This window comes from Anopheles ziemanni, chromosome 2 (genome assembly GCF_943734765.1).
Source record: "Anopheles ziemanni chromosome 2, idAnoZiCoDA_A2_x.2, whole genome shotgun sequence".
Taxonomy (NCBI): Eukaryota; Metazoa; Arthropoda; class Insecta; order Diptera; family Culicidae; genus Anopheles; species Anopheles ziemanni.
In genome coordinates, this window is record NC_080705.1 from 11,870,488 (window position 1) to 11,896,363 (window position 25,876).

Below are 25,876 nucleotides of genomic sequence, written 5' to 3' on the forward strand. Positions count from 1 at the left end.
CGGCCTCCGGAACCGGTGTGAAGAAACGGGCGTGAATCTTCAATCGGAAGACGCGGCGGGATCATCCGAAGACAACGACGGGATGCTGACTCTGAAAGCGAAACAGAACAAATTGGCAAAATTAATCATTCGGATTGAGAAATGAGCAGTGCACATCGGCCAAACTGGCGGCTCTGCGCTGAATACCAAATGCCAACCTCTTTCGGCCAATTAGACCGGTCGGTGGGCCGAGAGGTCGTGGGCCAGCGAAGAACCACGTTCTCTTCGCATTCTGTCAATCTCATCCGGACGCTGCCGGTCCATTCTTGGGGCATTATAAATATTCAAGCACATTTTTCTTGCGAAAGAAAAATCAGGCTACAACAAAAAGCCGTGGCATTATGGTTTTGCTCGATACCGTCCGGGGCCAAAGACTTCGGGGTTAGTTCATCGGAAATTTCGCCTTTTCTGTCCCGGAAAGTGACGGAAGGGTCATTCCAGGAACTCGTCGGTAAAGCCAGACCCGTTTCAGCCAAGGTACAAAACTACCCTTTGGCGTGCCCTTACACAAACGGGGGGGGACAAGTTTTGAACGGAATGTGAAACGTTTCCTACGAATTACATCCCGAAAACCCCTTCACCACATCCGCTCTCCGGGGTTGCCGCAGCATCGGAATACAAATAAGTTTATGATGATTTTCTTTCAAATTATTCCCACTAACGCACCAGGCGTCCCTTTACAACACAGTCACCTTCATCCTTCCTCGCTTTCCCGGAGTGTGTTTCGGTGTAGTAATTTCGGATTCAGGTTTTTTTTTCTCTTCGAAATGATGCTCTGGCCGACGATGGTTCACTGGAAGTAATTTTTATGCTTCACCTTCAAAACACCCGTGTTTGGTAGGACTTTTAATACAGTTTTACATACACTTCACCGGCGATTTGTATGTGACCCACATTACCCCGCACGACTTATGCAGTGTCTATTTTCCTCGAGCACCCACAATACGGCGATTTTTCCTCCAACGCCAACGTTCATGGCTTTATTTCGTCGTGGGATGTTTAAGTTTTTCCGAGAGAAAAACCCTACTCCGCACGCTCGATGGTTTGCCTCGGCCTTCGGCAAAGCGCCTCCGATCCGCGTTTACTAAATTGGATTCGAACACTGATTACAATCTTCCATATCGGGCTGAAACTCTTCTATCTGGAGCGTGGTTTCGAAGAACCGATACTTGGCGTGCACGGTTTGGGTGGCCTCGCGCAGCACCAGCTCGGTGTTGGTTTGCGGTTCTGTGGAAAGGAAAACAAATCGGAACGAAAATACGAAGATAAAAATAAGTAACATAAAGCTAGCATGTGAAAGGGAAACTAAAGCTTCTAACCCTCGATTGTATTTAGTTGGAAGCAAATTGTTACGGTTTACCTATTTTACATTGATTTGAATTTTGTTTCAAATGCACAAATAAAATCGAAGAATCTTTTTATCCTTGTGTATATTCTTATCGTTAAATACCCATTTTCAAATTGATACCACATTGTTCAAAACTAACTTCTTTAAAACTAACTTTTAAAATTTAGTTTAAAAAATAAAGCTTAGAAACCTATTCTGATGCTTAGTGCAACATAAAGGTCAATTTTACCTCTACTAATTAAACCTATTAGAAAACAAATCAAAACCATAAGGAAAGGTTCAAATCAAGAAAATATTTAATTATTTGCGTATCCAACCCCTAAGGAAAGCAAAACCACACATTCTTCACAGGATCCCCTCCAATCAAACGCAGATACATAATGCCATTGAAAAAGTGTGTGTGAGTGTGGTTTTTCTTTGTCCTTTTTCTGTCTACTCTTTTGCAACTCCCATCTTCTTACCGACAGCCAAATGAGCAGCGAGCGCTATCTTGTTGATGCTGAGGGCCCAAATGCGCAGATTGTGTACTCTTACGACGCCCTCAATTTGCAGGAACGTTTGCATAACTTCGGTGTAATCGAGATACTTCGGGGTGCCCTCCATGAGAACCTGCGAATGGAAAGGGTGGCGTAAGTATGGCTGTGATAACACCGTACCATCGGTGGCGGCAACGGGCTGGCAATGGATTGCGAAGAAAATAAAGTGCGTGAGTAAGTGTGAAGTGGCTTTCCCGGATACGGTCGGTATGAATGGGAGCCCGGTTCTGCCGGATCGGAAAAGTGGTTAAAAGGGGGCGGGCGAACGCGAATGTATAAAAGTAAAAGCGACGTAGGGTGGTGCGAGTTTGGAGCAACAACGAAAAAAAAAACATGACAATAGCAACAACCCGTAGGTGAGTGTGAACTTCCTTCTCCGCGTGAGGAATCGTCCGGAGCGCAGGCCCGAGGGCGGAGAGGCTGAACGCTTTCGGGCGGGTTTGGGTAATGGAAATAAAATCGGTAAGAAAGTGTGCAACCTTAAATCGGTTCCCGTTTTATGGAGCCTACCCGGGCCGAGACCGTTGGCTTCGCCGGGGGTTTAGGGAAGCGGCAAGCGGAGTGCTAAGCTAACGTAAAAATATGGACCTCAAACGGAACAGTGTTGAAAAAAATGGAACAAATGCGGTGGCTTAACTGTTTCAAATTGAAATACAATATTCATTAGGAGGGGCGGCCTCGATGGAGCAGGGGTTAAGCGGGATAATGGGAAGAAGAAAAAAAACAGAAGGACCTGAAACCACCTGGCCCCGCCAAATGCCCGGTAGATGGTTCGTTATCAAAGCTCGTTCCACGTTCAATTTATATCCTCTCCCGACAAAATTTTCAGGGGCTTACTTCGCGATTGATAAAAATCCGTAGGCTACCTTACTAGCGTTCGAAAAGAAACGAACAAATTAAGTGATCAACCTCGGGCTCCCCTCCGTCTAACTCAAGTGGATGAAGACATGAAGCTCAAGACAACGGTGGCAGATGGAGGTGTTTCGATTTGATTTCAATCTGAGCTGGTAGGAATCTAAAATGATTGGATCTGACAGAAGAAAATGAAACGAATAAGATTTAATTTACTCTTGAAGGAATTGGTATAATGCCACTCTTATGGAAGAACTAATTGAGATTTACTTAGTTTTGAAAGAATAGACGAAAATGTCAATTACAACCATAGTTAATGTGAATTATGAAAAAATACTGTAAACTTAACCATTGATAAAATGACAACACAAATGTTTTTCTACGCAATTAAAAGGCATGAATAGGGACTTTTCTTCTTTTGTAATAACAATGGAGGCGCCTGGTGGTTGTTACAAAATAATAATTTAAACAGATATCGGACCTCTTTGAGACCCCCATCGTACTTAGCTGAAAAATGAAAATGTATTAACAGGGCCACGATGTCCTTCCCCCCTTCCGACCTACCACAATGGCATCCCTCATGATGGCAATGGTTGTGCCGAGGACGAGCAGCGAAAAAACGAACGTGCAGATCGGATCGATGATGTTCCAGTCCGGTTTGAAGTAAATCACCAGAGCCGCTATGAAAACGCCCAAGCTCTGCACGAAATCACTCAGCACGTGAATGAACGCGGCTCGGACGTTGATGTTTTCCTCCTCCTGGTGGATATGGTGGCCGCCTCCGCCGCCGCCGCCGGCGTGGCTGTGTCCGTGGTGGTGCAGCGTTGCGCCCATGCTGGAAGCGAAAGTCGAAAGAAATCTCATAAATGTCACCATCGTCACAGCGAAAGAAGGGGGATAAAAATACGACGCACGAGGACGAGAGATGCTAAATAATGGTACGAATGCGCCACCAGGGTGGTTGATTGTGCTCATGGCAATTCCGACGAATCGTTACGCAAAATAAAGTACCGAGCGTACCGGGCGAAAGCCAGCACACGTTGGCGTAACTGCCAACTGCATCGTTGCACCAGAATGAAGCAGTCTTGTGCTCATGGAACCGTCCAATCCATCCCAGAGTCGCGCAAATACATCATGCCAGGAATAAGGAATCCCCTGGCAGCACAGCACAGCACGGCTCAAGCACCCGGGCAACGCGAGCTGCATGCTGTTCGGGAAAGTTTCGATCCTAGAAAGTTGCCACTCGCTTCCGCCTTCTCAACTCCAACGCAACGCGGATTAGGGCACGGTGCGATGAACACAACAGCTTAAGAAGCAAGCAAACCCGGTGGGACGACGTGTTTGGCTTCAAGAAATTGCGACAACCATTGCTCCGAACGGTTTCATTATGGAACTCGCACTCGGATGGATCATACATTGAGGTCCGATCAACACCTTTCCCCGAAACGGTAAAAATGGCCAGCCTTTTCTTCGGCCGTGAAGCAGAAAACGATCGTTGGTCCGTCCAATCAATAATTCACCTTCGCGAACACGGACAAATTCCTCAACCGGTCACAAATCTCACCGCCGGCGCCCCCGATTCAACTCCGTCGGGGCTTCGGCCACTTTTGCCAGTCCCAATTCAATTATCCGCCGGATTTTGGGTGACCGTTGCCGAAGCGATTTACCGCTTGTAGCCAGAAGGAGCTTGTAGCATAAAAAAAAAAGTAAATCTTCTTACCGCGACCGAAAAGCGAAAAGAATCCGATCGGGAAACTTTGTCCAATAAATTCCCCAGGCCATTCCTGTACGAGATGGCGCTCACTGCAGCAAACTGCCGAAGCCGGAAAACGGAAACGCCGCCCTAGAATTGCCCCTAGCGCTCCGTTTTGACTGGCTTCCCACGCTGCAGCACTAACGGAGGAGGAGTGTCGACCCGACGCCAAGGGTGGGATCGACGGGAAAGAACGCCACTGCGCTGGATTAAGACGGAAGGTAATACCATCCATTAATTCTACAAATGAAGGATTATCTGCCACAATCAAATGACACCGACGCAACACGGGATTACACCGGCAGCCCTGTCCTGTCTTGCCGCGTTACCATCCGGAGACTGCCAGGAGCTTCTGGCAATCCCGACGGTTCAGATGCATCGCGCCTTCGAAGGTCTTCTCTCTGCAACGGTGCACTCTGGACGAAAGGACGAACTTTGGTAGAAAAGAAACTCGGTGGGTTTTCCCGGTGGGCGGGTGGAGGGACAAGAAGAAGAAAAAAAGGAAGGGACGCCACCATCAAACAACGATGGACTCAATGTCTGCTCTTGATACCGCAAATGATTTAATGTGATTAGCACTTTCCAGCATGGATCGGACCGGCTCGATATACGACCGCTTGCGAAACGGTAGAAGCGGATTGCCTCGGATTTGCGGTGGATTATGCTCCGTAGCATGCGTTTCAGCCGGTGGATCATGTTTCTTTGTCCGAGTGGGGCAACCTGTGCCGAGTGATAAGCCCTCTTGTACAACTCGATGAGGTGTTCTTTTTTGTTATCTCACACCGAAATAGATCTTTTTATTTCTAACGCTAATTTAAATGTAATTATTCAGTGTTATTTGGGGCGTGTAAAGTTCTGGAACAAACCATTTTTTAACAACAATTTGTAAGAAATTGTCTTTTTTTTCACGAATACAAACCCCATGTAAATCCCGAGAATTAATTAAAAACTCTTATTAATGTTGCCCCTAAGGATGGCAGCTGAAAATACTTTAGGACCAAAAGTACTACTTCTGACCCATTTTAATTTCAAAAGTCAATTAAGTTGCTGTGCACTATGAAATAAAACTTTTCGAATGGCTTCAAACAGATACTTACATCACGTTTACTAGTATTCCTAAGCCGGAAGTAATCAACATTACTTCGCCGTCGAGCTCAAAGTCTCGGTGGATCGTTCTGAGTACCGCCAGGTAGAACAGGATCGCCGTCACCACCCAGATCATTAATACCGACACGAGCGCACCGATCACCTCCGCCCGGTACCAGCCAAAGGACAGCCTAGGGAAAAACAGGGAAACAGGGAAAATTGTGAGTGACTTTGTATTGCCGAGAAGTAAACAGAGTGCATCAAGTGAAACAAGGAGAACGAGAAAAATATATTCATTTTATTGATTTGCATCTTTCAAGAAACTGTTTACAAAAGAAAGTTCTTTTTGTTCTTACTTGACAGTGGTAAAGTTTCCTTGGGAGCGATGCAAAGTCCGCTCCGTGAACAGCGGTACATTATTTTCTCTCAATCTTACCGGCCCGGGTTAAATGCAACCACCTTCCACGAAGACGTGCCTGCCTTTGATCTGCTCGGAAAACAGGCATCAAACCCATTGACTGCATTTACGCGAAGCGTAAAAAGACCACTTCCCCTGACTCCTTACCCGCCATTACGGGCCCATCGGAGTGGGAAGCGGACACGAAGGTTTCAACCCTAATTATATTACAACGAGTTTCGGTCACTAAGGCAAAGCTCAACGATGCAAAAAATCTATCACTCGCCCGACACGATCTCGCTCGTGATGCTCGCCATACTGAGGAGGATAATGTCCAACCTGGTACGGGCTTTTGATCCTCCATAACCGTGGAACGCACGGTCAAGCGGGGGGAGGCCGACTCGGTGGAAAGTTATTAAAACTTTTTCCCGACCCTTCCCTAACCGACGCCGTTCTCAGAAGCCATCAACACGCGGTGCCCTCTTGCGAGCCTGGTTCTCAAGAGAAAGTCCCTCCCACCCACACGTCCGGTTTTCTACTTGCCGCCCTCGGCCAATTACTTACCGCTTCGTGGATGGGCGAGCCGCTATCCACAGCGCTAGCAGCGATATCATAAAGCTCGCCAAGTCCGCCATCAGATGCGCCGCGTCCGTCGCGATGGCGAGGCTGTTCGAGTAAATACCACCTGGAGAAGAAGAACGGAACGGAAGCAACAATAAACCAACAAGAAACAATGAGGAAAGCAAAGCAAAAAAAAAGGATACACCCTCTGCTGCATCTGTCCGGAGCGAAGAAAGTTTGCTGGCTTAATGTCGGTCGGTTGGCACATCTGAACTCATCCTCGTTCCCGAGGTGGCCTGACCTAGGCGAAACCGAACCGAGTGCATTCGCCGTGCGAACGACCACTTTGTCCCCCTCCGAGGGAAGATGCATCCAACAAGTGGAGACAATAAACCATTTTCTCCTACTTGCGGCCTAAGCAAGTTACCATTGGAAGGTAAGCGGGAGATGTCGTCTATTTTAACCTGCCAGAGTCGTTCGTTACAGATGTCCGGGCTCGGGTGGTCCCGTCTGAGCAGGCGGGAGCTAGAACAACCTACATTAGCCCATTAGTTCCTTACCTATTATCTCTGCAATCATAAAAATGATGCAAAGCACGCTGGCCAGCAGGAGCTTCTTTCGCGCTATCTTATCGATCCCTTCCGCCCGGGGTTTGTGACAGTGAGCTGAAACGAGACAACAATAGAGGAAGGCAGGTGAGGCAAGGAGAAAAACAGAGGCGGAGGAGTGGAAAGACGTGTCTTGTGTTCGACACGGTGAATTACTACGGATTATAAATCAAAGTTCGACATCTAAGGCATTACACAACTGCCCGCACCAATTATGTAGATGTTGAGTGATTAGTTGTTGCTTCCGGGGGAATGGAAATAAGCTGCAAGGATCCCAGAGAGCGATGGTATGAGGTGAAAATGCATCAAAAATGGTATCGCAAGCCGTTCTTAATGAGGTCGTTCAAAAGAAAAAACACTCGAGTCACTTTTCTCATTGAACTAAATTCAATTAAATATACAAGAGAATCATTCCTATTTAAATTCGTTTGGAAATTTGAAAAACTTTCTTAACTGTAAAAAAATCGAACATCGATAGTAAAGCTCATTAGAATTAATTCAAATGAAACCCTCCGTGGATGGAAAAATACTGTCAAATCGATTGGGTAATTGAGTTGGGGTGAACGAAACCGAAACGAAACGCTCGAAAAACGCTTCAGTAATTAAAACTCAACCCATAGTCCGAACAAAAAAAAACCAGAAAGGACGTCAATTTTTATGTTAAAAATTGCAAACGCCCGCAAGACGAGTTTGGAAGAATTTCCGCACGTACAAAAGAAACAGCAAATCGTTTGAAAATGAAATTCTTCCACACACAAAAGTGCACACATTTAACCGCAATCCAAAACTGCAATCACCCAGACGTCCCGACGATCATGCCGTAAACCCTTTTTACCTCCCGCCACCACCCCCACCAGAGGAACGACGGCCATTTGCAATGGGTTTCCTGATGGTACCTCGCCTTCGGAAACGGTCTCGCTCAAGTTGGTGGGGGGCGATGTGTCGTAGCCGTGATTTTTCCTTCGCCGATTTGTTCCGTTGGCCAACTTTTGCCCCAACGTCACGCTCCTCGATGGAAATTCCTTCCCGACGGGCTTACGGGTGGCAAATTTCCAATCCGGTTTTCCTTAGATCTCACTCGTTTCTTTTTTTTCCCCCTTTCTAGTTCCTCCATTTCAATCTCAACCTCGTGGCGGTTGTATTTTTCCTAGTCTTTCGCCCCAATGGTGAAGTTTTCCCTCTCTTCCCCGGTATCGATGCGCCACTTAGGGTGCAGAAAAGTGTCAGTCGTGGCCGTCAGTCGACTCAGGCGTTTTGGGGTGGAACGCAACACAAGAAGCAAAAAAAAAGTCTAGCAATTTAACGAGCTGTTTGAGCGGTGAGTTTGCAATAGCAAATCCGAGTCGTTCCCGTTCGATCAAGTGAAAATTTTCCCAACCAAATTGCATACTGTCTATCATTGTCCTGGCGAAGCGCATCTACGTTCCGGAGGCGTTTATGCAGGGCAAACAAAAGGGGGATGAAAACGCAACCAAACAATCGAAGGCAAATTAACACTATTGTTGTCGAAAGGGTCTTGAAGTTTGAATTTACATAAAGCGCATCTTGGGTATGAACCGTTTCTCGGAGTGAGTTTTTCTCAAGTATTGCCAAAGGATAAAGATTGCTTGTTTTTAGAAAAAAAAATCTTCTCACTTTCGCTTCACAAAAGAAGCTTGAAACTCTGGCAGTTTTATTTATTTTCATTTCTAGTTGCATCGGACGACAGTATGTACTTTTATTGTGTAAAACTAGAGTTAAGTTTATATTAAAGCAACTTTTTATCAAAACTATGTGGGCGAAAAGTTATCAAAGGAACATGTTTAAACCCTCTTCATGTAGTGTGCCTTATCCAGTTTCAATTATATATAAATACATCCTCACATTCTGAAGACCCCAAACTAAGCCACTCTTAGGCAACTTCTAAGGCTGATACAGATTAGTGGTTGCAGTGGTGCAAAAATCACTTAGTCCACAACCGGACAATCCACACGCCACGACGTGCCACTTACAAAGCGTAACTGCACAGCGGCGAGCCGATCGGAAGATTATTTATGGATTATGTACTTACACATCATCAGCTTACGGCTTCCGATGCCTGATGATGCTCAAGTGGGGCCACCCCATTATGGTGATGGTGCAAATCAAAGCCAAACGCAGACCGGTCCGTCCGGTCGGTCGGGAAGTCGGCGTAAAAGATTAATCATAGCTTAGCTTTGCTAATAAACCACTCATGCATCGTAAAATGGCTGCCAGTGCCGGTTGACCGGAGCCGGGGCATAATCTTTGATTATGATGGAGCAAACCAAGCGCACCGCCTCCAAAGTGAGCCTTCGTCTGGTGGACCCCCAACCAAGACAGTCCGACCCCGCCCCGGTGAGTGGATCTGGCAGACGTGCGTGTGCTTGCAAATATTGGCAACCGGCGACCATTGTTGGGGTCAACCGGTCGGGTCTTCTAGGAAAAGCATCAGCCTCCTGTTCCGGAGCAAAAATCAATTTCACCCCATTAATCGGAATCGGTTGTTTGCTGGACGTTCGGTTTCGTGTTTGTATGTTGCCGCCAGTCGGTCCTGGAAGCGAATGAATAATCGCAAGATGGTACGCTACGGAAAAGAAACACTAGGTGCCAACGTTAGCCAAACCCATCGAGAGACCTTCACAAACATATTGTCCACCCCTCACCGGTCCATCTATCCGGTGATTGGACCGTATATAATCGTTAAAAGTTTTCCTCTGACAATAACTCCCTCCCGGCAGTGGGCTGGGGGATGGAACGGAAAGACACATCAGCTGCTTGATGCCCCATTGCTGCTTCTTCGATTGTTTAAAAATGAAGCACCTCATGCGCAAACAAACAGATGATGTTTGTACAGCCGCACTCGGATGGGATGGGAACCTCAAGATGGCAAAATGTTGCCGACAGCCATCACAAAAGCGAACGATTCAGTCGGCTTCAAGACAGTGAAAATTCAATTAACAAGCAGCAAAAGTAGCATTCAGCACTACAAACACGAACCATTCCCAACGGTCATCCAGCTTAACAAGAAGCGACCACTTTTCGAAAGCATTCGTTTTATTCGTTTATTCATTTGTGTGCGTTAAGATAAGCGACGTTGGAAAACCCCCGTAAACGTGTCTACTGGACGCACTTCTTGTTGCAATCTTGGCCCGCCCCCGCTCCGGGAGCAGCCCGATAAAAGTTGAGATTTGTTTTTGCCACTGCTCCTCGTTTCCTGCGAATAAGGTCAGCGCGAAGCTGATAACCTTTTTGTGGCGCCACGAGATACGGCCACCCGCTTGACTCCCTCCCACCACCCCGGCGCACGGTGCTGCGAAATGAAATAATCATAAGCAACCTGCCAGGAAACAAAGGAGGATCGGGGTGAAAAAATAGAGCTAGAGAAAACAGTGGAGCGATCCCCAAACACACAACGGCCAAAGGGGGTTCTAAGAAGGTAACGCTAACAGTCAACTCGCTTACAGTCAATCTTCCTGATGCTGAGCTCGTTTGGCAGCTCGCAGCATGAGTTGGCCAGCTGTCCGTGCACGCAATAGATGATGGACCGTTGGGGTGGCTGGTCCGAGGGGTTCGCCGGGGACGGTGGCGGCTGTGAGCTGGCAGACGTCCCATAGTTTTTCCTGTACTCGCTGGAAAGAAAAAGGGAAAACAAGAAAAGATGGAAATGAACGGTTTTGTGGTACAACAATACAGCGGAAGTTTTTTGCCCGAGACGTGGGGTGTGTGTGTAGTAGTGGTGGACTCAAGCGAATTAAAATCAAACAACAAAAAAGATCCCGGATGCTTTCCCGAGGGACCCGGCAGTCAAGCGGGGCAAACTCCAACACGCCATAGTTATAAATTGAAAACGAAGATAGTGTGCGGAGCCTGGCTCGGGCTGTTGTTCAAGATATTCAGTTTACACTTTCAACTAAAAACATTCCCGGTGCAAAAAAGGCACAAAGATGCGTAAGGATCCGCAAAGAACGTTCGCGCTGGCGAAGACGTTACTGTTTGAATTGTGGCAAATTTTTGCTAACAAAGCGCGCAAAACAGCTCGCGTACGGTTGCCAAAAATTAGCAAAAACATAAAGAATTGAATAAATAAGCCCGACGAAAATATGCTACGTGAACGGGAGCCAAATTGATATGATGCCGTTTATTTTTTTGGGTCAGCATTTTTGGCCCACCGATTATGCGAGATTACATAACGGGATGCGGAAGGGAACACGTCGGACGGAATTTAAGTCCTGCTAGTCAAGGGTGAAAGGTTTTGTTTTGCTTCGGGAGCAAATACTTTTAACCCAGTTTGGGGTTTTAAACAGGTTGGTGACTTTTAAAATCCATTTTATTTGATATTCTTTATGTTTTATTCAAGTTTAACTTCAAGCCATCTTTTAAATTTGAAACTTTAAACTTTTTTTACTTATCTTCCATTTCAAAGTCTTGAATACTAGTTTTATTATATTATCTTATGCAAAGCAACGTTCTGTTTCATTTTTTATTTGATTCGATAAATTAAGTTTATAATTTTTGGAATTGAATTATTTTCTTAAGTTTATTTTTAAGCTTACATACTGAAATTTTGTCATCTAGCATCGACACTTTAGTACATTAGGAAAGCTCGCAAAACAAATATTATTTTACTCAAAAAATTCTAAATTTCGAAGCGAAGCTAATTCATTCAAGGACTTTTAGCTTTCTTGGCTGTTTTCCCAAACAAATCTACTCAGCTGCTCGTTGCTATGAAGCAAGTATGAATCCAACTTTCCGCCACATACGAGAGGGAATCGGCTCCGTTTGCGATGCATGCCAAAAAATAGATTACAGAAAAAGGTTTTGCGAAAAATTGAAACTATTTCATCGTAAACGACCCGCGCTCCTTGGTGATCGTAAATTTGTTTGTCTTTTTTCCCCCTTTCGCAGTTAAAACCTGACCAAAACCCTGGCCTGGGTATGCTCGAGCGAATTGAGCCCTTCTGGGGCCCGCTGGCCTCACCCCAGTTTTCCTCCCCCTCAGCGCACCACCGGCCACCAGTGCGCAAGTCCGATTGGATTCCAACAATTTCGTCCGAATTTTCCGGACCTCCACTCCGTTGAATTGCTGCATCGGACCTGGGCCGCGCGGATGAGATGAGATGATGTTGTTGCCGTGCACTTCCCGTGCATCCATTTACGCCACTTTCCGGTACGACGAGCACCCGAGAGGAGGCACCAAGAAAGCCCGGAACCCGGGCATAAGGACGCCGCACCGAAGCCGGAATGTAATGAATGCAGTTCGGCATACATTCGACAAACGATCCCGGGCCCGTTCCGGGCGGTCGGATGGACAGTAATTTACTGCAGTGGCCATAAGTTTCCGCCAGTGGCATCGGGGGCCAGCACCGAAAGGGCTCCATTGTCCGCGATTGGAACGTTTCTTTTTAATGAAATGACTTTGGCAGCAGATCCGCACAAACGGCCACAGCTGTGGTAATAAATGAACGAATGTAAAACTGGTGCCATTGCTAATGGTATTCCGGCGCGCATTTCCCTCTTTTTCTCTGGCGTTGCTACGAGCCCAGGGGATTGGGCGACTTTTATTTTCTGCTTCTGATTATTCCATTCCAACCGATGCTGATGACAACGGACATTTTCAGTTTTAATTTCGTCCGCCAAGCGACATTTCACCACCACCACCACCACACCGCGTCGCAATGACGTCCACCACACGACGTCAGGACACGGGGTGACACCGGAATGAGAAATGACCGACCGATAGCAGAAGGGAGGAAAAAGGCGAGAAGGGGGTATGTGTTTGCGTGTGTCTCATAAATCATTTTAAAAAATTAATGAGCAATGGCCTGCGAGGAGCGCTGCAAAGCGGGAAAGAAATCAAACGAATCCAATTACCAAATTCAACAATCATTTGAATTTTGATGAACTGCAATCCGCTTTCTTTCAGTCGGCGATGGTTTCCGACGTGCGTGCATCAACGGCCACTGCGTGCGGACACTTTGGAAAATGGCCGACATTATGGGAAAGCTGGATCGCCACCAGCGTCGATGCCCGTACGATTGAATATTGGGGCTGACAAGCTGTCGAATTGTCAGCCATGTCAGCGTTTTGATGCAACGTTATCAGTTTATGGTTCACTCTGTAATAAAATGAAAGTGCTGATGGCACACGATGTTCAATTTCAATTTTGATCGGATTGTGCGTTTTTTTGCAACAATGTGTTTGTGCGTGTACGCAAGAAAACACAACCCCAAAAACGTATTATCGGCAGCCTGCTTTGATATGGTGAAAACTGTTTAAGGATTGTATCGAATGTTAAACGCCATAAATCGTGGCCTTTAATTAAAAAATGAAATTATGTACTTCAAATAACGGAAAAAGTAAAAAAAAAAAAACATAAAAATAGGCGATCTTCAAAATGATCATCACTTAGATCATACTTTAAAACGATATGCAAAAACAAAATCCAATTTTGCTAAACCATTACCATGAAACCATCCTGATAGTTTAGGTTAGCAACAAGAAACAACTAATACGGTGATCCATCACGTGTATCAGGTAAAACTCTAAACATTTAATTAATAGTTTTGTAAATGTATATAACAAAAACTACCATTCTATTTTCAAGTCACCAACGGATTTAAATAAGCTTCTTTGCACTTCTTCTATTCTTAAATAATGTATCTTTCCTATCATTTAGAGATTGAATAAAAAAACATAAAATTTTAAGTTACTTATTAAGTAATTGTTTGTGATTCCAAGAGCTTCCACCTGTGCCTTATTTTTAAATCCACCATTCAAAGCAAACTGTAAATGTTGAAAAAGTTTTAACTAACCCTCAACCATTGGACGAAACGAAATAAGCCCAATTGTGGCGTAGGAACCATTGGGCATGCAAGGCACATCTTGCCATACCAACACACAACCTAACGAACACAACGCGCGTCTGAATGGTGGCCACTTTTGCCTTCTTTCCTGGTGAATCCCAAGAAGGTCCTGGTTTTGCCTCCTTCTTTTCCTCCTCCCTGCTTTTTCTCCTCGGAACCAGAGCTCTAATGCGCCCGTAATGAGGTTATGAGTCAATCCCATCAGTGTAATGATGCCCGAACGCAGTCCGAGAAGTTCGCCCCCACCTCCCCTGTTCGGGTTTCGAGTGCGCGCCAGCAAATGACTGCTGCCGGGGAGCAGAAGATAAAAACCCGGGAAACCCGATACCCTGCCGGCAAGGTGAACCGAAGAAGAAGACACCGGGCGCCCGGACCCTCCATAATCAGTGTGAATGTAAAACATCATCGGGCCCTCCAGGGTGCCGTTCGGAATGGCTTTCAAATGATTTCGTCCCGGCAAAAAGGGTTCCTTCAGCCGTCCGGTTCGTGTTTTACGTGGACGCCCGGTGAACGCAGGAGACCGGTGGTGGTAGTCGGAGCCAACTGCTGGCTGCTGCTGCTACTTGGCCCGGAGTCGTATTAGCATTTGTTTAGGATTATCCGAATTTTATACCCTCCAATGGGTCATAAGCGTGAAGTCCGTGTGCGAGCTGACTCGGCCATCTCCTCCCCCGGAGCTGATGGGTTAGGGGAATTTCGGAGATCGTGCAGCGAGCGTCTGTTCCATACGAGCACACAGTTGCAGGTGGAGCCAAACAAAACTGGTCGGTGTCGAAACGGAACGAGTCCGTAATTGGGCAGAGTCAAATGAAGCGAATCCTAAAGAGACCATTTTTACGTAAATTGCTGTATCAGATGAAAGCCCACCAGTAAAAGCAATTCAATTGTCGGGGAAAGTTCGCAACTGGACTCAATTTCACGCACCTCGAATGAATCTCTGCCGTAAGTTCTTTTTCTCCTAATCCTCGTTTTAAATATGTTCTCCACCAGCGCAGCGGGGGGGAAATGTTTTGTCCACCACTGTGCCCCGGCGCAAGGCAAACAGTTGCAGAATAGAAACATTTACAGATACTCACGTTTTATGCTAATGTTTACGTAATCTCGTAAAATAGCAAAAACCCGCACCGGTCGGTCCTTTTCGTCCACTAGTTTTCGCACCGATGCAGAACCCCCCGAAAGGTGACTACGTGTGACATCCGGTGGGGCGAGCGAATGGACCCGATCGTAAAGCACCCCGTAAGGACGAGAGTCCACGCCGGGCCTTTTTCGAAAACTATAAACCTTTTAGTATGATGCGAAGGTAAAGATGTCCCTCACGGGGTCCCTCCTTGCCCGAAGATTCGCCCCGCACACCAGGACATGCCGACATTCCGGGGGGAGGGTTAAAAGAGGGGCCGAAAAACGGAAAAGACACACCAAAGGGAGCGAAAATGCAAAGTATCGGATTCATTTTCTACGGACGCCGGTTGAAACGATCCATCGATAGCGTCGAATCCAATGTCGATGGAGTGTTCAATCTCGCCCCCCGATGACATTGGGGAGGGTCCGCTGGGGGGGTGGGGGGGGGTTGAGGGGCGGGGTGGCAAAGGTCCCCAGAACGAAACATCCCCGGTTTTCCCAATCCTGACCTTAACAGGGAGGGTCGGTCGGTTGGTTGGTAAGCAAATTTATGAAAATGTAATCAATTTGTTGTAACACAGTGTAAACCGTGGAGCATGGTAATTGCGTGGAAACAGGGAGGAACAGACTTCGCCACGCAACTTCGTTACAAAAACGTTATCGAGCGCGCGCCGGTGCGTTCCGGTTCCGGGGACAGGATGGACGCCCCCGATAGCCCGTTGGGAACGTGAGCAGAATGCGATACCGGAAGGTGAAAGGGATCGCTTCGGTCCATGAAAACAAATAGTTCCGGCTTACATTGTCCAAGATGTGCTAGCCAAATGTGTAGTGGTGTACTCCAAGACATACTTGGCGAATAGTTCATGTTGGTTTCTTTTATGACCCTTCCTTTTTATTTGGCATTAAAAATGATACCAAGGAACTATTCAACGGACGGCCAGTTATATCGTTGTTGTGCTGATAATTTGTTGCCAACAGAGATTTCTGATGGAAAATATTAACCATATCGACTGTTACATTGTACACAGAAATATCAATAGCAGTTCAATTTTCGGAACAAAAATATTAAATGTTACAAAGTTAAAAAATCCAATCCAGACAATGGAATCATTTCATGAATCAACAGTTGAAAATAGATCTGTGAAATTCCGTGGCGTAATTTAAATAAACATAATACTTTTCAGTAAATAAAGCTTTTAATTTTCAACCCCTCCATTTCGTCAGTTCCAGGGAAAAATCAGCTGATTCCTTTGTTCCCCACCAATAGTGGAATTGAAAATAATTATCCTTTGTTTGGCAACACGATACCATACCGCCCGTTGCGATATGATCGATGTTGTTCAACGAACGGCTTAATTGCTGTCGATTAAGTCCGTCGAAAAACCGCCGAGAATGCTCCATCATCGTCAAAAGCGCTGGAATCATTAAACAACAAAAGGACCAGCCTTTCCCGACCCATCCTAGGCACGCGGAAAGTTTGGCTGATTTTTTTTTCTTTACTTTTCTTTGGAGATCTAATCGAGCCAGGTCTAGTTTCGGTGTCAAAAACTCTACCAAAGAGATATTCCCGAGAGTTTTTTTTTATTCCATCCTTTCCTCCTTAGGGAGACCTTAGTCCTTCGGTTGGTCGTTCTTAAAACATGGGCGCAGTTTGCAAGGAACGACTAAGGAGAATGCATACCTTGGGCGATACTTACTCCCCGGGAGTACCCGTTCAAGCATCCGTTGACCACACGGCCCATGGTCCGTGGTGGCTTTCGTTTTCCGCAGCAAAATACCCACACAGGCACAAAAACAACTACGAACAGAACAAGGAAACCATCAGCGCTCGAAGGCGAACGTTCGCGAACTTTTAATCCGTCCTTCGTTCCCTGGAGTTTCCACCAATCTACTAGCATCGCGCAAAAGTGCCGCAAGCCGGAGTGGAGTGGAGAAAAAAAAGGAGCGGAGAAGGGGGGGAACCCACTCCCAGAGCAGGACTGGCGAAACCTGCCAAACCCAATCCCTGTCATGTTCCGTGCTGCGTTTGTCCTAAATTAAAAATAACTTTCGAAACTTTTGCACGGTTCGGCTTTCGGTTCAGCAATCTGCTTCGAGTCTTTCCCGGTTGCGAGTCCGGTGGTGATATCAGATCCTTGGGTGCTCGAATCGGAGTAAAGGAGAGGTGGACTGTGCCCGACCCTGGACGCCCCGGCGCAGCACTGGCGCAGACCAGATACGCTGACAGTTCGACCGAAAACCTCCGAAAACCCCAACCGTCCGCAGCGGTAACCGTTGGATAAACGAAACCGGAAGGCGAGATCCGTTGCATACCGGAACCGGGAGGGAGGGAGGGTGGGCTAGCAGGAAGGATGTTGCCTTCCGCTGGGATGCCTTTGTGCCGTGAACGTGTGAAGTTCGCGTTCGCTGGCGCGGAAAGACCACCGAGAAGGAAAAGCCCTGCACCCAACGCCGAAGAAAAGGGCGAAGAGTTTCATTTTCATTTACTCATTACATTACTCGGTGGCGCTGAGGGGGTGAGGGGTGTGGTCACCGAAAGAAACTTGAGCACCAAACGCAACCGAACACCCGGGCGAGGGAGGGAGGGAGGTAGGGTGGCTGCGGCCAACTCGGTTTGGCTCGAGTCAAAAGGGAACGCTCGAGAATTAGTTCCATCGGCGAAGTGTAAGCACAATTTGTTGTTGCCTGTTGGTTTGGGAACTCGCAACGCTCGCCGGCAACGACCCTCGGCACCATCGTACACGGTTCTATCGATGTATCGAATGTGGAAAACCGGCAAAACTGGCGCACACATGCTACCTCCCCCCCGGAGGGACCGTAACCGGCGCCAGCAACTGATGTACTTCGCTGGGAAGTGCATTTGCACTGGCTCCAAAGTGAAGTGAGGGGGGAGGAGTCTACAACACAGTTTCCTGCATCGAAGCCTTGGAGCCAACCATGTGTGTGTGTGTGTGTGTGTGTTTGTGTGTGCGAGAACTGGTCGAGGAAACTTAATGGATACACGAAACTGTCGTAAACCATCGACGGGACGTGTTTCGCCGTTGGGGACGAATGTGCATTTTTCGATCCCGTTTTCTCTTTTTCATCAACGTCCTGTTTTCTTTTTTTGAACCAGAATGTATCGAAATCCACTTTTTTACATCCATATCCATACGAGCCATGCTCGTTTATACACCGGAAACATGTTGCTGTAGGAAGGAAAAACATCGTTCACGAGAATTTCGTCCAGTTTTACTCACAAAAATAGGAACGAAAAACCGTTCACCAGCGTGGCCTTTGATGAATGAAAACATGTTAGAAAATGATCTGTTGTTTTTTTCTATTTTCCATTACGTCTAGAACCACAATATGTATACTCTCTCATGCAATTTAAGAGACTATAAAAAAGCATAACGAACCTAAACTTTAAGCTCATTTCATTAACCATAAGTAGTGCTGCTCCCTTTACTTAATTTTTTTAAAGCACACTAAAAACCTTTGGACATATTTAACTAAATTCAAAGGATCACGATTTGATAACTAAATTAGGTTAATCTTTAACAAACGTTCTTCCTTTATTTATACCAATTCTACTAACTATAAACGAAAAAATAATAAGTCTAGTTGCATTATCGCCATATTTCTTAAAGTTTTCTCTTCATGGGATAATGAAAACTTTGAAACAAAACAAATATCCAGCGACCAAAAAGCAGCAGTATTAAAATATCATTTGTTGAGTCCTTTGAACAAACTTTGTATAAAAAAAAAGAAAAGAATTTTGTTCCGAAAAGAATCATAATAGAATACCTGCGTCCTACATTTAAATTGAAAGCTGAGGAAACTTGTAAGATATTAAGCATTCAAGGCAGATAATACAAGTTTTATCAAAGCAACATTCAACATTCACCACTCCATAGTTATTACAAAACAAATATGTTTTTGTTTGTTTTTTGGTTACCAACCCACAAATGGTTCGTTAATGAAAAAGCAACTGTGAACCTTTCTGACTCAATGAAGAAAACTTTGGCATCAACAAAATTAACCTTAAAGTTGTTACGTACCGCCTATTAACCCCCCAAAGGCGTTTTGAGTTCACTTTTCACGTTATCCAACCACCACGCGTTTTGTGACCCGGAATTTGAAGGAATTCAATTTGATTTCTCAACTCAGGACCTGTTTTCCTCCAAAATCGCGGACAACCCTTGAGCTATCCTCTAACATTTCTCTCTCTCTCTCTCCCTCGTTTCCCGAAACAATACACTTTGATGGTGAAGTTCCAACACCGAGTCCTTCCGCTATCGACCGACGCGATATGCGGTTTACGCGGTCATCGTCGTGCCAACGTCGTACCGGACATAGTTCGTAACTTTAATTAGTGCCACACCGGGCGGCTGCGGTTCGCCGGCATCGGATGACGCAAGCATTCGATAACTAGTTCAATAAGATTTAATAGACCCCGGAATTCCCGGGCGAAGCCTGCCAGACCGTCGTTGATGTGTGACTTTGTCAAACGGTCGCCTCTCTCCCGGTGCTATTGTCCGTCCATCCGTCCGTCCGTCCGGCTCGACTTGTGGCCAATATAGTTTGCAAAGTTTGGCGACGGTCCGGTTTACGGTGTGCGTAACTAAGTCCGCTCGGTGCGGGATGCTGCCGGATCCGGGCCGGAAACACCGGAGATGGGCGATATATCTCAAGCCAGATGAAAGTCAGCCGTGGGTCCGGTCATCGGCGAATAATAAACTTTCTAATGACTTCTTGATGGTGTTCCATGTTTTAAGCTAACAACTCTCGGCATTCTCGACCCGACCCCGACCAACCGGATGGCATTGGAAACTTATTTCAGTCTCAATTTTTTTTTTTTAATTCCTCTCAAGCCAAACACGTAGAGTATGGTAAAGCATTTCTGGTACCGTTGCTGCAGTCCTCGAGGCTCGAAGGACCACAGGAAGGTTGTCGATTGGAATGAGTGCATGCAGTGGGTGGGAAAGTTTTCTGCACAAATTTTCCCACCAACTTCCCCCATCACAACACGAAACATTCATCATGAACAGCCGACCTCGGACGAAATGAAGAAAACAAGAGGTAAAAAACATACACACACACACACAGAAGGCCCCGGAACCTGGGGGCGTTACGCCGCAGTCGATAGATTTACGAGTTGAGCCGTTTTTCCAACAATTTCCACATACTTCAAAATGTACCAACCAACACTTCGAGAGCCGTTTTGATGAGCTGTTCTATTTCCAACCCGTTCGCTTTTGGGGGAAATGAAATCTACCGAAGTGCCTCGTGTTGCCACCAGGGAAGTCAGTGCTCTCGTGGTGGGCGTTGAAGTGCATTGCTGCAATCTGATAGTGCATCAAGGATGGTTTTCTTTCAGGTGCCGTTTTTTTCTCCCCCCAAACCAGCATAATTACAGCACGCGAATCAAACGGTCGGTCGTGGTATGTTTCGCGGCTTGCAGTAATTAATGCTTTATGCTGGTGGGCAAGTAACCTTGAAGCCGAAGCACCTGGTTGGTGGGCCAGGTGTGTTGTAGTTTTGGCGATTTCTTTCAGCCCCGTGTGAGAACCCGAATCGTCCTTTTTTCCTTCAATGAAATCGACCAAAGTTTGGAGTAAGGACTACATCAGGGGCTTTTTTTTGCAATCTTTTACCTCACCGAGCGTATCATGACCGAGCCTTTAATGATGGCTCCAGCGCGCCATATTACAAGCACAGAACAGATCAACTGTTTGCACCCGCACACAGTTGGAAGTAATTGCCTGCACACGGACGAAGAAGTCTATTACATTCAACGCCATATCTACGCCGCTACCTAATCCACTGGAACGTCATTTATCAATGTCAGAGGACTACCTAGCTAACAAAGGTTCCCTTAAGGGGAAGAACAGCTCCGTTTAGGAGAGGAAGAATCGTATCCTTGCTTGTAAAAAGTGTATTTAGCTGAATAAAAACCAATCCAACTTGGTTACGGATTAAAAACGAACACAACAACGAATGGTGGGAAAATGAAGTGACGGTGCCAAGGATTCTCACATTTTAGGTACCCCAATGGAAAATACATTGGACTACAAGGGATCAACAATACAACACCGATCCCGAACGATGCAGTTCTGAACGCTTTGGTCAGCTTAGACAGAAATTGGAATCAAGAAATTGACTTGTCTGTACGTAAATTCGAATGAATAAGACAGCTGCCTGTATTGGAAAAAGAGAACCCAACATGACGACAGGCACCATGGCTCACGGAAACTTTGGCATGGGATTGTTAAAGACTTTTTAAAGAATTTGCACCTTCATCTCATCTTAGGAATACTTGGTAAGATGAACCAATTGAGTTTGACAAGGGTTATTTAAGACATGAGCAAGGGGTGAGTAAGTTGCCGTTTATCCGAATAAATCTTAAACAATGTACACATGGCAGCCATTGTTTCATTCGATGAAGTTTTTCCACAGAATAATATCCAAGTGTACATTGGGTTATTCGTAAAATATACGTGGAATATACAGAACTTGCAAAATGCTTTTCATTAATTACAATGTAGTTCCTTTAATTCCATTAATTAATTTTTTTCTACCACGAAAAACGTGGAAAATGATATAGAATACCCAATGCACTAGAATTTTGTACTCAAGGAATCTCGTTGTCTGTCCGGAGCGGAAAAATTAAAGGAATTTATATTAATAAACACAACTCTACTCCCTTCGTCCTTCGCCGCACTTTCGGTGGAAGGTGATCGACAACCATTAGCAAAAGTATTTTGTGTTCGTGTGCAACACCGTTTATGATGCCTCGGCCCCAATCTTCTGTTGCTTTCGCCGGGAGAACCCCGTAGCCGGACGTGGGCCGGAAGAAATTCATCGACCTTCACTTAGTTTCCACTTACCGCACACCCCACACCCTATCCCACCCTCCGTTTGGGCTACGTTAATGAAAATCAATCACCCTCCCGTACCGGGCGGCCATATTTGGCCCGTGCCTGGGGTGAGTAACAGCAACGGAAACAATTTTCGCAACTTCACCCATTCCGAAGGGGAGTCCATCGCGTCGGAAAATCCGTCTACACCTGGTCGGAATCGGCCGTATCACGTGGCACCGATCGATTGGCTCGCGGGCTTTTAGGCATTCGTCGAGAGGCCACACCGATTTGGGTATTTTTCGCAGGTTGGGAAAAATATTCCCAATACCGACCCCGACGACCCAAGGCGGATTTCCTCTCGTTTGCCGGTCGGCTACCCCAACCGAAGGTCGGTTAATTAAAATTTATTTATTTACAACTATTCAAATACCAACGCCACCCGAGCGTCGAACCGTCGGCCGGCGGATGAAACTTACATAACCAACGGTTGTTTCTGCTGGTCCTTGTCCATGGTCACTGGATGACTGGCACACCACGCGATGCCACGTTGTTGTGGGTTGGGGAAAGCGAGCTCAACGTCGGCGAAGTGTTAACCACGTGGACCCGAAAAGCGAACCTTCAAAAGCCTTGTCGTTGCACCGGTCGCCCGGTTTCGATTCTAATGGAGCGATTCTTACGCAGCTTTGCATACGAAACCACGCACCTTTTCACTGACGCACACTAGTCCGGGGCAGACACTTCCGGTCGAAGGCTGTTACGATAGTCACTGGTCACTGGTGTTGAGCACGCAGATATTGCTTGCTTTCAGACAGAACCGGCCAGCGTTGGGGAAAATAAAACCACACAATCATTGGCCGAAGGAGCGACTAATGGGGAAATACCGGGACTATACAATAAACAGAAAAAACAGGATATCAAGACACGAATAGGTGGCCATCGGAGACGATTGACCAGCAATAAAGTTGCTGTAACCTCCTGCAAATATGTCCTAACGTTCCGAGAGCATAATAGAGTATGTTTCCGTATAGTAACGGTGTATTCTTTCTTCAATTAGATTCTTTTGCTTCTAAAACACTATTTTTAATCAATTTTTGGTACTAAGCGTATTTAACTCGACAGGATAGTGTCCTATCCTGAATTTGCATTTTTGTATAATTCTTTCAACTAGTTTACTTTAATATTCTGAAAGAAGCACAAACAGTTTTATGTAGATGATAAGTTTGCGTCACAGATTGAAACTATTAAGTTTTTAGTTTAATTTACTGTTTACTCAAAACATTAGAAAACTGAAAGTGCATTTCCATTTTTAACGAAGGGGATAAACTGATGTACAGTAAAAATATCATTGATTTAGATTTGAGACAAATTAATTTTAAAAAAACATCCAATAAAATTATCATTTATCTCAGCAAAGAAAACTATGACTTTATTGTCACACGGTCCCACGGTCAGTTACGGCTCGGAATCTCCCGGCGGATGCGGGAACCGACCGGTTCCTTTGCCATTTTAGTGCAACCGGAAAAAAAATGCGTTCGCTCGAAAACACTCGAATCGCAAACTCATTTTTCCTTGGTTTTCGCCGATACACGCCGATCCATACACCTAGTGCTGGGTTATTTACGATCCATAAATTACTAAGTAGTAATAAATATTTAAATGTAAGAACCGCATAAGTAATGACTGAAAGTGACCCGTTCGTCTCCCGGTGCCGCACCGGTCTTACGTCTTCCCATGGCGTACACAAAGTAAGGAATGGGCAAAAACAAAAAAACGGCACACCGGAACGATCCACGCCAGAGCAACGAACGGTGTGCGTTCGGTGGGCATCCGTTACCACCGTGAGGATGTAGTGGTTTTGACCGTGTTGTACCGGGAGGAACTATTCTCGAAGGACACCGGAGGGGAGCGGCTTCGGTCACAAAAAATATTTATATATTAGTGTGTCCCTTCTGCGCTAAACTGGACGAACGGTGATAGTGTGCTTTATTGTTTCGCCCGCTATTTGGGAAATATTAATCTATTTTTAATGGCTCGACCGGCTCAACCTCACCCGTATATCTATGACACACTCACTAAACGGATGGGTTGGTTGGCAGGATCGAGAAGAGAGGAAGAAAAAAACGAAGCGCCACACAAAACTAACACAAACTGGTCCATTCGAGAGCACCGGACAGTTGTCGTCCTAGGTTAGGGTTGCCTTTTCGGTGGCACAATGATATTGTTACGACATAATTATTCCCATCGAATCTCTCTTTTAGATGCACTACCATGGTACTTTTTTTCCACGAGCACTTTAAGAAGAATCGAACATGGTCATATCATAATATACTGACCAAAACTATTGCAAACCACGGTTCGCCGTATCACAGATAATTATTACAAAATGAGACACACGGAAAGAGCCTACATGTGTGCCTCAGTTCATCTCAAGATCACGATCGATAGGGTTACTCCTTTTCCACTGGACACGGTGCGATCCGGTCGAATATACGCGCGTTACTAAACCCTACTATCAGAACCTCCGCCACAAAGGGACATGAGGTGTAGTATCTTGTCCCCGACTACCACACCAACGAACGTATGAGTTCCGTTGCACGATGGCGCTGTGTCGTTGAGCTGGAGATTAGTTGTCAAAATTCTAAACCATGTCAACATTTGCATACTCCATCCATGTCTATGGCCACCATACGAGCTGGGTAAGAATATTTGTTTCGTCATATCTCTTCCTCTGCTCGATTGTGTGACGGATATGCTGTTATCATAAAGGCAAATAAACGATTCAGCTGCTTAAATGCATCAAGCGTTGGTTACACCACTTTCTGTATTTAAAACAAAACCAGCTGAACGATGTTCCCAGCAGAAAAAGCCCAACACACGTATACGAGAGCAAGAAGACCCGATATCAGGGCATAAAAACTCACACACAGCTTCCCACTGGACGAGAAACTTTTGAAACCGGGACTCCTAGAGAGGCTGACACTGGGTTGTCTAGCTGGCTGGCTCGCAATAGTGTCATTATCCACCCGCTTTAAGAAAGCATCCGCTCAAAGATAAGGTGATACAGAGATAGCACTTATCTCCTCCTTTATTTAGCTCTTTTATGAAGCTAACGAGTGTCGAGGTTTTTGTCCACGGCACTCGAGCAAGTGGCCCTCGTTAATTATAAAAGAAGAAAAGTAACCGGAACGGGAATGAACTTCGGAGCAAAGGGAAGGTACATACCGGTCCGTGGTCGCCATTGGCACCGTTCGCTCGCTAACTCCTGACGCACCTGGAAAACATTGGTACCGAGTGAATTTACGCGACGTGCAGCACTAAACCCCAAACGGAACAACGCGTCGCCGATAACGAGCTGGGTTAATCGTTTGTATTTTGCTTTAGAAAATGACGGCAATTAACCAACTACAACGGGTGGAATGCAGTTTTTTCACCCGTTACGAAGTAGTTGCACATGCAACACACATGCAAGCAGCTACGTCCGATGTTTAAACTTTTGAAAACCCTTACCGAATTGATTAAACACGCTTTAATCTCTCTTGCTTTCCTAACATTCAGCTTGATTGGTTTATGCGATATTGCTCAGATTATTAAACCAACACTTATTACCTGACGGATTGTAAGAATTGTTGGATGTTTTAACTTGATACAAATTTAACCGCGTACTTGCATGGATTGCGATTGAAATAAACGTTGAATTTGTGATAAAATTGTTAATATAGTAATCTAGAAAAAAAAAGTCCAAAGCTACAAAGACCGCTATGCGAAAGTTGAACCAGGTTTATTTTTCATTTACCAGATCATTTTGCATGAAATGTACTGAAATGAAATGAAAATGATCTCATTGTCCAGCGAAGAAAATATGAAAACTGTTT

General features: G+C 45.7%; 1 protein-coding gene across 1 annotated transcript; it reads right to left on the minus strand.

Moving 5' to 3' along the window:
- Positions 1 to 1,078: 1,078 nt before the first annotated feature.
- Positions 1,079 to 22,767, minus strand: LOC131288236 (proton-coupled zinc antiporter SLC30A2). Its single transcript, XM_058317355.1, has 8 exons — positions 22,481 to 22,767; positions 10,643 to 10,809; positions 7,133 to 7,237; positions 6,576 to 6,696; positions 5,626 to 5,805; positions 3,340 to 3,610; positions 1,849 to 1,996; positions 1,079 to 1,266 (listed from the first exon to the last, which is right to left on the minus strand). Exons 1-8 carry the CDS (start codon positions 22,513 to 22,515, stop codon positions 1,124 to 1,126), a joined length of 1,170 nt encoding a protein of 389 aa, XP_058173338.1. The 5' UTR covers positions 22,516 to 22,767; the 3' UTR covers positions 1,079 to 1,123.
- Positions 22,768 to 25,876: the final 3,109 nt, after the last annotated feature.

Excerpts from the sequence above, each read along its gene's own strand:
- LOC131288236 (XM_058317355.1), bottom strand. The coding sequence starts at position 22,515 with ATGGACAAGGACCAGCAGAAACAACCGTTGGTTAT. Across the intron at positions 10,810-22,480 it reads CAGAAACAACCGTTGGTTAT|CGAGTACAGGAAAAACTATG; the intron begins GTAAGTTTCATC and ends TTTTCTTTCCAG. Across the intron at positions 1,997-3,339 it reads TCATGAGGGATGCCATTGTG|GTTCTCATGGAGGGCACCCC; the intron begins GTAGGTCGGAAG and ends TTCCATTCGCAG.